Below are 12,875 nucleotides of genomic sequence, written 5' to 3'. Positions count from 1 at the left end.
CTTATGCAATAGAAACATAATTTCTATTTATAAAAAGTTAATAAATATTCGGTTTGTCCAAAAAATGCAGTAAAATAAATATTTACACATATATGGGGGACATCACATCTCCCTCCTTGAGACTGAACATTGTCTCTATGTTCTTAAGTTGGAAATAACCTTGGGAATATCTCCCTCATGGTTCTTTCATTCTCCTAGGTAGCCTCGTCAGGCACAAAATGCTGCCACTGTACCTTAACTTGGGTGATAACTCGTCTCCACAACATTACTTCTCTCTGATCGAGTATATGCATTGGCTCGATGAGGAAATCACCTTCCGGTTCTACCTGTATTGTCAAAAATAAATAGAGAATTACTTTAGTTATCTTGGAAAAAACAAAATATAAATCTACTATGCATACATACATACACACTTTTTTTTTAACTTTCCCACCTTTACCTGTATTTCTTACCAATTTGTTATGTGTTTGGGGTTATAAATATATTTCTTTAATACCGAAATGTGAAAAACATTGTGCACCCGAATATGGCTTGGTAAAGCAAGCTGATAGGCTATGGGCCCAATTCGTGCTAAAATTTGGAAAGGACGACAAAATCTAGGTGCTATTTTGGTGCAACCCATCCATTACAGTGTACTTTTCTTGGCCCATACATGAACATAGACATGATCCCCTACTTTAAACTCCCAAAAACCTCTTTTCTGGTTCGCAAAATTCTTTTGTCGGTCCTGGGCGGCCTTCAAGTTGGATCGCAATTCGTTGACCATTTCTTCCATCTTTGCTAACATAGCAGGCCCCAACATTAACTTATCTTCTGGACAACCCTAGTTTGAGGGAGATCTGCATTTACATCCATAGAGCACTTCAAAAGGGCTCATTTGTGTAGAAGTGTGATAGCTGTTGTTGTAAGCAAATTCTACAAGATGTAAGTATTCTTCCCACTTAGATGGTTGTTACATTACATATGGCCGTAACATATCCTCCACCACCTGGTTTACTCGCTTAGTCTTCCCATCTATTTGAGGATGGTACGTGGTACTGAAATGTAGTTGAGTGCCCAATCCTTCAAACAAGGCTTTCTAGAAAGCTGATGTAAACTTTACATCATGATCTGAAATTATAACCTTCGGTATGCCATGTAACCTGAAAATAGTTTGCATAAATATATTAGCAATCTGTACTACCTTATAAGTATATTGTACCAATGTGAAGTGGGCCGATTTGCTTAGCTTATCCACAACCACCATGATTGAATCGTTCTTCTTTCTTGACCTGGGCAGGCCTGTTATAAAATCTATGGAAATAACTTCCCATTTCCATTCTAGAATTGGTAATGGGTGGAGTAAACTGGCGGGATGATGGTGCTCTGTTTTGACTTGTTGACATTCCAAATAGTGAGCCAAATATTCAACCGCCTCGTTCTTTATGCCAGGCCAGAAATACTCTTTTCTAAGAGTGGTTATCAATTTATGATATCCAGGATGGCCGACATATGGAACTTTGTGATATTCATCTAAAATTAATTCCTCAATGGCTTTTATATTGGGTACATACATCCTCATTTTGTAAATCAGCAAAACTTCTTTATTTAATTCATACCCAAGCTGTTGTTCCTTGCTGTTTGGAATTTTTGTTTGCTGCCACAAAGTTTGGTACTCAGGGTCTTGCATTGTTGCCTCTTTAATTTATTCTTTGAACGTGTTTTGTGTTTCACTGAATGATATTTCATATAAACAGTCAGATTTTCTACTTAATGCATCTGTGACACGATTCTCCTTGCTTTTTAGGTGTTTAATCTCAAAGTCGAATACGACTCAGAAAATCGACCTAACGAGCTTGTCTAGCATTCAAAGTGGGCTGCTTAAAATAATTAGTCAAGCTATGATGGTCGGTCATTAGCAGAAATTTCTTACCCAATAAGTAGTGTCACCACATTTTCAAAGCATGAATAACTATTGTCAACTCCAAATCGTAGGCCGAGTACCTCTGTTCATGCTCCTTAAGCTTTCTAGATTCATAAGTGACGACTCTGCCTTCTTGCATTAGTACGCCTCTTATGCCTTCTTTACTAGCATGAGTACACACCACATAATATTTATTTGGATCAGCAATGCTTAATATGGGTACAGTGGTGAGTAAATGTTTGAGCCGGTCCAAACTATTTTGGCATTCATTACTCCATAAAAAGGCCTTACCCTTCTTTTGCAGTGAAGCAATAAGGTAAGCTACCCTGGAAAAGCCTTCAATGAATCGCCTGTAATATCTGGCTAAGCCCATAAAGGACCTTATATCAACCACATCCTTTGGTACTGGCCATTCCATTATGGTCTTTATTTTCTCTGGGTCGACAACTATTCCATCTTTAGTAATGACATGACCAAAATATTGGATTTTTTCTTTAAAAAAATCACATTTACTATATTTTGCATATAGCTGGTGTTCCATTAAAACTTGCAAAACAATTCAGAGGTGTTCCTTGTGTTCTTCCACTTTCCGCGACTAGATTAAGATGTCATCAATGAAAATTAACACAAGCTTTCCCAAATATTTATGGAATATGCTGTTCATATGGCACATGAAAGTTGCAGGTGCATTGGTTAAACCAAAGGGCAGCACAACAAACTCGTAGTGCCCATATCGAGTTTTGAAGGTTGTTTTTTCTATGTAATGTTCCTTGATTCTAATTTGATGATAGCCTAATCGAAGGTCAATCTTCAAAAACACAATGGCCCCTTTCACTTGGTCAAATAATTATTCTATACGAGGTAGGGGATACTTGTTTTTGATGGTTAACTTATTTAGTTGACGGTAGTCCATACATATTCTCATAGTTCCATCCTTCTTTTTAACAAAAAGTACCGGTGCTCCCTAGGGTGATACACTTGGTCAGATATATCTTTTGTCAAGGAGTTCTTGCAATTGCATTTTCAGTTCAGTTAATTTGGGTATACTCATATGATAAGGGGCTCTAGACACAGGTGCAGCTCCTGGTACTAATTCGATAGTAAATTCTATGTCTCTTTTTGGTGGAAGTCCCGGGATTTCCTCTAGAAATACATCCGGGAAATTCTTTACTATTGGTATATCTTCTAAAGCAACAGATTTTTCTTTTGAATCAGAATATCCCACTTGAATTGCATAAATCTGGCATCCTTTTTGGATGCATTTGGCCAATTGAGAAGCTGTCACAGGTCTCAGCTTTAAGGGTCTTATTATCCCTTGAATTTCCTACCTCCTCCCATCCTCATCCATGTAGTTAATGGTTTTAGTTTTACAGTTGAGGAGAGACCAGTGTTTTTCCAACCAGTCCATACCGATTAGAATATCATATGACCCTAGGGGCAATACATTTAAATTTTCCATAATGGGTTGTCCCACTATTTGTAGAAGACAATTACTGACCTTGGCCAACACTCTTCTTTTGGCCCCTATGGCCAATTGTACTAACTAAGAATTCTTAAATTTAACCGTCTGCAGCTTGCATTGTTCTACTATTTTGGGGCTAACATAACTTAAGGTAGCCCCGAGGTCAATTAAAATAGACACAGTTTGGTTGAAAATTTTACCTTCAAACTATATCATAGTCGGTTGGTATTATGCCTGGTGGTCCTCAAGAGCAACATTGATTTTCATCATGCTTCTTGCCACTTCTCCGAATATTGATGCCTCTTGAACCTATGAGACTTGATCTGTTCCTCTGCGATGTGGGCAATTTTTAACATAGTGAGGCCCTCCACATCCCCAACACTGTACTGGTGGTCTGGCATCCATTTCCACTTCAATCCTTACTAATTGCTCATTTGTCTTGGTTTCACTTGGGAACTTTGAACCTGGGTGAATTTCTATTCACATTTCTATTCATTTGTCCTCTAAGGGTCTTGTTGAGCACAAATTTATTTATTTTATGAACAGAGGAGAATTTACCTCCTTTCTCGTCATTCCATTTCTCCCTCCTTCCCCTTTTTGCTTATTTTGCTGATAGCATACCCGAGCCTTCCGTATGATTTCATCCATGGTTTTTGGGTTATCGAACTCAAGGTGTTCCTTCATAAATAGCAGCAAGCTGCTAACAAACCATTGTACCTTAGCCTTCTCTTCCCATATGGATGGGATGTATCGCAGCAAAGAGGTGAACTTGGTTATGAACTCATGCATAGATAGTTGTCCCAAACGAAGGCCATGAAACTCCTTGACCTTCTCATCATAAAATCTTTTGGTTAGATATTTTTCCTTAAACTGTTTTTGAAATTTATCCCAGGTTATGCTTTGTTCATTTACACCATGAACTATTTTTACTTCCTCACACCACAAGGTGGCTTTTCCCTGCAACTAAAAAATTGCCAATTGAGCCTTCAGATTATGATCATATTCATATAGTTGGAAATACTTTTTCATGTTAATGAGCCAAGCTCGGCTGCCTCCTCTTGCTTGCCATCAAAGAGCGAAGGCTTTATCTTCCAAAATTCTCCCTGAAGTTATACTTTTTGTCTCTTATGCTCGTTGTGTTTTGATGCACTTCCAGATTCTTCTTCTTGGTTCTCTTCACCACCTTCAGCTTCTGCTCGTTCAGTATGATATTCCTGTTCTCCCGTCATATTTCCCTGCCCAGGACTGGGGATTTTTTGTGTCTAATTCTGTCTATTTGACATAATTTTCGTCATTTTCTCTTGTTCTTGCATTAGTCATTCATTGTTTGGCCATAGTAGACCCATTTCTGCTTTTATCTCTTGCACAATTTCCAAAATTGTGGAATTGGTATTTCGCGGTTCCTCTCCCAGCTGCACCCATACTTCAGGATTTGTCTCTTGAAATGTTGCTGCTCATGGTCTTGTGACAGTCCGGTGTGGTATGGTTCCCATTCTTCTCATATTAGCTATGTTTGTTCTTGGCTTTTTGATGTGTACATTACACAAATATTGTCAATTTTGTTTTTTTGGAGGCCACAGTTTTGATAACCTGAGTGCTCTGACACCACATGTCACACATCTATATATTAAAGTAATCCTAGTAAAAAAAAATTATTTACATTATTTACCATGAATCCTCAAACATATACAGTTTTCCAATATCGAGCGAGAATGGCTTACCACATTCACTTAGTAAAAATACAATGGTAGGTTTTTTTTTTAGACAAATTTCGGTTGCTATATTATGATCTGAAAAAGAAAAGAGAGGCAGTTCGCCATACAAACAATGTTTCCTGAACATCATGGATCCAAGGAATTACAAAAAGGGTCCCTTCCTTGATCCTTGTTCTAATATTCCTGCCTCTAAGGCTTCTTATACTACTGTAAATCCTTACATATTGCAAACACCAAAACTTACAGCTACAAAACATATTTAATCTATCTCTATATGACTAATCTTCCTAGCTGTGGACTCTTCTGGGTATGGATCTGGCTCATTCTGTTTTGCACTGGAGGTAGAAGGGGCTTCCTTGAGCTTTTTGTCCATCATGAACTTGAGAACAGTTATCGATTCTTCGGCGTGGCTGCACCGGTTGGCCAAGTTGCTGAACTGCTCATGTAGAGAATGAACTCTGTGCAGGAACAGATTGATTTCTGCCCGATACTTCTCATTGAGAACTCTGTACTGATCTTCGATTCGTGTTTCCAAACTTCGGACTTGGTCTTCCAATGCACGCTGTTGCGCTCTCAGCTCCTCAAACTCTGCCTGAAGGTCTCTGCAGTGGAAGCAGTCCTCTGAGCGGTCCATTATCACTGAGTGTTTCCTGTCAGTGGTGTCGACCTCTATAACGCAGAACCTCTGAACTCTCTGGCCTCTCCGCTTATAGCAGATTGCAACCACAACTCTCGCAGGGTTGTTACGATGCTGCTGAGCGCTAAGACATCTACCTTGGGCTGATTGGAGGCAGACGGGAGCGTTAAAAGCCTGTTGCCTGTATAACCTCCCTTTCTTAATGTTTTGAGGAGTTCTGCTACCTGGGGTATAAATAGAGTCCATTTGCATGCTGTGCAGGCGGGAAGATGCCCATCCGCGTCTCATGGTAATCCCCGGAATGGTCAAATGCAAATCTTTAACCGCAAATGGGATCATTCTGCAAGGACGATTTTCTCCTGGATTTCTCTTGATTCCCATGCATTGAAGCGATATCCTGATCTCGTTTCTGATCCAAATCCTGCCTATCTTACCTGCTCTGTCGTCGACACTGACTGCTTGACTGATGTCACTGATTCTGTCAGCTGAGGTACATCTGCTGTTGACTGAATGTTGTAGGTTCATGGTAAGGGTTGAAAAGAGACAGTATTATTACAGCTCAGGCTGCCCTTGGAACGCTCGCATGCCCTGCTGGCATGCTTATCGGCCTCCTTGTTCAATCCACGTAGGATGTGGTAATACTCGACTTCTTCCATTGAAGCATGAAGGATCTGATTCCGGTGGTTTATCTGCTGAAGGAGAATATTTGGCGTGCTCTGTCTCTGCGCCATAAGCCTGATAATTATTGCAGAGTCCCCAAACACCACTGCCTTTCTTATCCCTAACTTTAGCAGCTGTATGAGTCCCTGATACAGTGCTAATCCCTCTGCTCTGTTGTTGGAGATCTCTCCTAGCCCCCATTCGAAGTGAAGTATGCTCTCTCCATTTGCGTTGCAAATTAGACCCCCTGCACCTGCTTGGCCCGGGTTCGATTTAGAAGCACCATCAAAAAACAGATAGAACCTGTTACAATTTCTCAACCAATTCGAAAATTCCTCATCCTTTAATCTCATTTTCCATGCACTATTCGTTTCTTTCATTTGTGTCCTTCCTTTGTTTGTTTCCTGAGCGCTGGCAATGTTCTCAAAAACATAGCTGATCAAATTTCTCTCTTCCATGCTATAATTTGTTGCCTCGATCTTGCCTCTGGTGTGATTTGTGACTGTCTCTAACGCTAACATTTTAGCCTTGTGGCACATTATCCTGGTGTTGCAGCCTTTCTCCTGGAAGACCTTTCCATTTCTTGCCAACCATATGCGCCATAAAAGGGTTAGAGGAATGGTGTTCCATACCCTTTGCGCCAATTTACTCCTTTTCTCTTTCCATGGACAATTTTTCCTCCATTTGTGAATCGTTTCTGCAATAGTTGCCTGAGGCTCCCAGGGAGCTTCCCCTATTGAGGCCATCTTCCTCCAACATTCACCAGCCACCGGACATTCTATAAACAGGTGCTGGATTGTTTCCTCTGATCGACAGCAGTTTGGGCATCTGGATGGCCCCATTATGCCTCTTTTCTTTAGATTTTCCGCTGTTAGCGTTTTTCCTTTCAGGAGAAGCCAAATGAAAAACTTGACTTTGGGGGGTGCTTCTGCTCTCCATACAAGTTTCCATTGGTTCCATATTTCCTGTTGGAGGATGCTATCACAAAGAAATTGATGTCCAGCTTTAACCGTGTATTGAGTTCCAGTTGGGTCCCAACGATATCCATCATGTTTGCCTTCTTGGACCGGGGCTTTGCTGTGAAGGAGATTTTTTAGGGCAGTGAGGCTAGTGTCTAGCTCCCTGGGGTGGTCCGGGAATTTCCAACCTGTCCATGCTTGAGAGTGACTGTCCCATTGAGATATTTGAGCCAAGTGCATTATCCCTTTGCCATTGAGCCAGTTTATGGCAGGGATTGCCTCCATCTTTGTTCCAATGGGTTGCTGTCCTAAAATTCTGTCTGTGGAGAAGTTGATGCTGCTCCCCCCTCCTGGGACCTTTGAGATATTCTGAGACATAAAGGTAATGGCCTTCTTGCAGAGTTGCCAAATTTTTGTACTATCTCTGTTAGGAATATTAGTCTCCAGGAGTTGCTGCCTTGTGCAGTTCAGATATTTTGCTTCTAAAATCTTCTTCCACCACGCTGTAGGCCCTGTGATCATCCTCCATACTATTTTAGCTCCAAGTGCTAAGTTTAGCAATTTTGGTGATCTGATGCCTAGTCCTCCTTTTTCCTGAGATTGGATTATGTTCTTCCAGCTTACAAGATTGAATTTTTTCTTATCCGTTTTCCCTCCTTGCCAAAGAAAATGCCTGAGGGCTCTCTCCATTTTCTGATGAAATACAACAGGAGCTTGATATAAGGAAAAACGATATATGGGAAGAGAAGCTATACCTGATTTTAGAAGAACTAGTCGTCCTGCTGGATTCAGCCACATGGTGCCCCATTGCTGAACTTTTCTCTTTATTTTATCAAGAATTTCGTTCCAGGTATCAGCTTTCAGCGGTCCCATACTTACTGGCATCCCTAAATAGGAGAAATGATTCCAGACTAGTTTGCAGGAGACTCCAAATATACTTGCAATGTTATGGATGGTATGATTTGGTGTATTCCAACCATATATACAACTTTTTATCTGATTGACCTTCCCACCTGAGTAATCCATGAATTGATCCAAAATCTTCTTAAAGCGCCTTGCTATAGTGGTGGAAGCTCCTCCTAATAAGAGAGTGTCGTCTGCAAATTGAGAATGATTGATGTTCTTTGTTCCTTGCTCAATCTTGATGCCAGTGATTAGGCCTATTCTCCGGTTGTAATCCAAGGTTTGACTGAATGCTTCAGCCATAAGGATAAACAAGTAAGGAGATAGGGGGCAGCCTTGTCTGAGGCCACGAGAAGATTGGAAGGCAGCACACGGTCTCCCATTAATCAAAGGGGAGATCCAGGGATCCGTTATACAAGCTTTGATCATTGTGATGAAGGAGGGATCAAACCCCATTTTATGAAGAACAACAAACAGGAAGGAATGCCTTACCCTATCAAAAGCATTGGCAAGATCCAGCTTCAGGACAAACCCTTTCTCTTTTCTGCTTAAGCTTGAGTGGATGGCCTCTTGCACAAGTAGGATAGAGTCAGTGATGTGCCTATTAGGGAGAAAGCCCCCTTGATTTTCGGAGATCAGGGACGAGAGGTGTGGTTTGAGCCTGGATGCTAGAATTTTTGAAATTATTTTATATGCTGAGTTGCATAAAGATATTGGCCGAAATCTTGAAAAAGTGGAAGGTCGATTCTCTTTTGGAATTAAGGCCAGATAGGTGGAGTTGGTAAATCCCCCCATTTTGCCTTTTTTTAAAACCCAACGAATCATCTTTAAGAGATCTTTTTTAATCATATGCCAATATTCTCTGTAAAAGCTAATGGAAAACCCATCAGGTCCTGGAGCTTTATCTGGGTGTAAACTCCAAATTGCTGCTTGGATTTCTTCTTCTTCTACTTCTTTTCTGAGACTGCTGTTCATTTCTTGTGTGACTCCTTTAGACAGATGCTGTAGCATGCTTGAATAATCCTCCTCAGCTTTATCCTCAGTCAGAAGATTATTAAAGTGCTTGGTAGCTGCTTCCTTTATAGAGTCCTGAGTATTGTGACGGTTCCCTTCATTATCCATTATTGTGCTCACTGTATTTCTGACCTTTCGAACCGTGGCCTGCTTGTGGAAATAAGAAGTGTTTTTGTCTCCCTCCTGCAACCAGAGTTGCCTTGATTTCAGTCTCCATTTTGTTTCTTCATCCCTAATAGTTTGACTCAGCTGTGAGTATAATCTAGTTTCTTGCTCTTTAGCTTGCTGAGTTAGCCCAAGAACTTCGATTCTTTGCTGCACTTCCTCTAGTTCTTGCTTAATTTTCTTTTTATTCATCTCGGGCTCTTGATAATTGTTCTTTGCCCAATTCTTTAAAGCCTGTCTTACTCTCTTCAATTTTGTCTCCCAAATAAAGGTTGGCGAACCTTCTACATGTTGAACCCAAGCCTGCCGCACCACATCTTTTGCTGCTGAGGAACGATTCCAAATGGAGCAGTATTTGAAGGGTATGGGTCCTAGCTGACATTGGCTATGAAGAGTAAGCGTTATTGGGTAGTGATCAGAGGCAGAGACATTGAGAATGTTTGAATGGCCTGTAGAGAAGGTGGACAGATATGCTACACTGATAAGGAACCTATCAAGTCGTTCCATGATATTGCCGGCACCAATTCTTCTGTTACTCCAGGTGTACCTACGGTTTTTGGGTCTGATATCAACAAGGTCGTGCTCCTGCATGATGGCCTCAAGTCGACTTCTGAATGGATCAGGGGTGAAATTTCCTCCTCTTTTTTCGTTAGCGTGCATCACCAGATTTAAATCTCCTGCTATAATGAGATTATTGTTCTGCTCTTCTTCTATACTTGCTTCCAATGTGTTCCAACACATTTCTTTCTCTCTGTACTGATTCAGAGCATATATGTTGTAAACTGTTACCTTTGAGCTACCTGTTTTGCTTTCTAAATTGACTCGAATCCAGTTCTGGTGTACGCTGGTGGAGTCACAGATCCATTTATTGCTATTCCACATAGTTAATATACCGCCTGAGGCTCCTCTTGCTTCGCTTGCACATCCATTGAAATGCTTTTGCTGGCTTATTACTCTACTCATTTCTGATTGATCTTGCTTTGTTTCTTGAATAAGAACAATTTCAGGATTTTCACTGTGGATTAAGTCCTTGAGGGCAACTAGCTTGGAGGGGTGCCCTAAGCCCCTACTATTCCAAGATAGTATTTTCATCATGATTTACTGGTTACATGGAGAGGTGCTCGCCTCTCATTGCCTTTGTTACTATTTTCTTTTTCCAAGTGTCCAAGAATGAAGGACTCTATTGGAGTTTGGGTGCCCAGGGCTATGTCTTTCTGAGCACTTTCATCCCTCTGTTGCTTGGCCGATTTCCTGCCAGGCCCTGGCTTTTTAGGGACATCACTGGATGCTCCATGTTCCTTTGAAGAGCTCCTGGTAATCCTTGAAGAGGGGGGATCAGGAGAGGGCTGGATGATGAGGGGAGGAGAAAGATGGATAGGGGGATCTGTGGAAGGGAAATCAGGCCCGGATTCTGCCTCAGAGAGGGTCGCGAAGGGATTAGAGGATGGAGGGAGAGGAGGATCGGGAATCAGAGGAGGGGAGGAAGGTTGCTGAAGGGGAGGTTGCTGAGAGGAGGAAGGTTGCTGATGGGAAGGATGCTGATGGGGAGGATGCTGATGGGAAGAACCAGGGGCATCAGGATCCATAGTTTTGAGGGGAGGAGATGCTTTTTTCCTTTTTACAGTTTCCCATTGCCCATCCTGCTCATCAGATTCTACGTTAACTATTTTAGTGCATCTATTTGCAAAGTGTCCATATTCATGGCATACCTTGCATTTGAAGGGTATCTGCTCGTAATCCAACTGCTGAATATGGCACCAATCATCAACTTTCAATTTGATCGCTTCCGGCAGTCCTCGGCCCAGATCGACTTCAACACAAATCCGCGCACACGCCTGCATGTTGTCTTTAGGTTCACTGCGATCTATGTATTTCCCAACCGCATTTCCTATTGCTTTGACCGAGTCATCCCCCCAGCAGTGAAGGGGAAGATGCGGCAGTCTAACCCAAACTGGAACCGCATTTGGTATATCAAGTTCTGGATCAAAATCCGGGGTCCATTTATTGAGGTAGAGACCCCTGGAGTCCATAAAGTAAGGCCCATTTCTGAATATTAGATCTTTGTCCTCTTTGGTTTCAAAATGAAAAGTAAAATATCCTCTGCCACAGAATCTGATGGATATTTTACCCTGGATCTTGTCCGACCAGTTTCTCTCGACCCATCTTTGCACTGTTCTGGGTGATGGCCACAGTCCTGTAAATTGCCCGATTAACCCTTTTTCCGCTAGGGAAATGGCTGCCATGCGTGGAATGGTAGGTGGCAGTTGAACTTCCTGTAATACATCAAGCTTCTTCACAAACTTTGTTGCTGTTGGTCTAGGTCTTTGCGGAGGGAGAGACTTTACCAGGTTGGAGAAGGCTCTTTGCAGCTCCGGATCCCCACCGGGTGGATCCGGAGGATCCATGATGAAGCTCGTTCAGGCGTCCCAGGCGTCCCAGGCCGAGGCTCGATCGCGGGTTGCTCGCGCGCGCAGCAGCAACTCAAATCTCCAAGCTCGACAATACAATGGTAGGTTTTTACCATGTTAGCACTCTATACAATTAAGTTTCTTTGTAGGTATGACAATTAATACTATAACCCGCCGATGATGGTTAGTAGATGTTTTCTAAGTTAACTTTGTATTATCGCTAAGTTTTCTATACATGACATAACAATCCTATCATTCTTTAAAACACATTAAATTATATATGCTTTGGCATTTACAACTATTCCCCATCCTTACGAATTTCATTTAATATCTCGGGCTGTTAAATGCCTAGGGCTACGGTCCAACTACCGAGGTGCCTCCAGCTGGATCCTTTGTGCGGAAAGGTGTGTCGGATCTACGGTGCAAGGGCTCCCACCAGATTTGACGGTCGAGCCATCAGCTTTCGGTACAATGTATGCTCTGGGGTGAATACTCAGGCTTTCCGTTCCAGTCGAATGTCCGTCAGACCTCCAAGTTATTCGACCATTCTCTTCTCTGATATGGTTCCTTGTTTGCTTCTACACCTTGCGATGATAGTTTTCAACCGGGCTGCTTGCGTTTGGATCCTTTTGGAGTTGATTCTTGTCAATGGAATGACATTATTTGTGCTTGGTTCAATTCCTTGTTCTGGGAAGCGTTTGCTAGCATTGATTTACCCTTAAGGAAAGTATTGTTTTCGGGTGTTTACATTTGTATATTTAATTCACTAAACTTATTCTTCACTGGTTTTGGTATCATTTTCCTAATCTTGTTGCTTTCTTGGTTTATGTCCAGGCCTATTCGGCTCTGGTGCGGAACCTCGGGGTCATTACGACTTGCGACCGTGACTACAAGTTCCTCAACACTTACTACCGCGTATGCGGTTTGTAGGGTTTAGCTAAGAGAGATTTTATTATACTTCTCCATGAATTAGAGTGAAATATTGTTTCTGTTTTTCTTTAATGGTAATCAGGCTTAGAGCTGAGGACTTTATGTAATAATCTTAGGGA

At 41.6% G+C, this 12,875-nt stretch overlaps 1 protein-coding gene across 1 annotated transcript; it reads right to left on the bottom strand.

Moving 5' to 3' along the window:
* Positions 1-6,238: 6,238 nt before the first annotated feature.
* Positions 6,239-11,823, bottom strand: LOC149156122 (uncharacterized). Its single transcript, XM_089444650.1, has 4 exons — positions 11,547-11,823; positions 11,128-11,369; positions 10,554-11,058; positions 6,239-10,404 (listed from the first exon to the last, which is right to left on the bottom strand). The coding sequence occupies exons 1-4, from the start codon at positions 11,821-11,823 to the stop codon at positions 6,239-6,241; spliced, it is 5,190 nt and encodes a 1,729-aa protein (XP_089300776.1).
* Between the last annotated feature and the right edge of the window lie 1,052 nt (positions 11,824-12,875).

Source organism: Pinus tabuliformis, chromosome 9 (genome assembly GCF_031772625.1).
Source record: "Pinus tabuliformis cultivar Carrire ecotype Pingquan chromosome 9, CPIR1, whole genome shotgun sequence".
Taxonomy (NCBI): domain Eukaryota; kingdom Viridiplantae; phylum Streptophyta; class Pinopsida; order Pinales; family Pinaceae; genus Pinus; species Pinus tabuliformis.
This window is presented reverse-complemented; position numbering and strand designations above follow the sequence as displayed.

Coding starts and splice junctions, on each gene's coding strand:
- LOC149156122 (XM_089444650.1), bottom strand. CDS start 11,823: ATGGATCCTCCGGATCCACCCGGTGGGGATCCGGAGCTGCAAAGAGCC. Junction 11,059..11,127: donor AGATACCCTTCAAATGCAAG/GTATGCCATGAA, acceptor TCTGATGAGCAG/GATGGGCAATGGGAAACTGT. Junction 10,405..10,553: donor AAAAGAAAATAGTAACAAAG/GCAATGAGAGGC, acceptor TTCTTATTCAAG/AAACAAAGCAAGATCAATCA.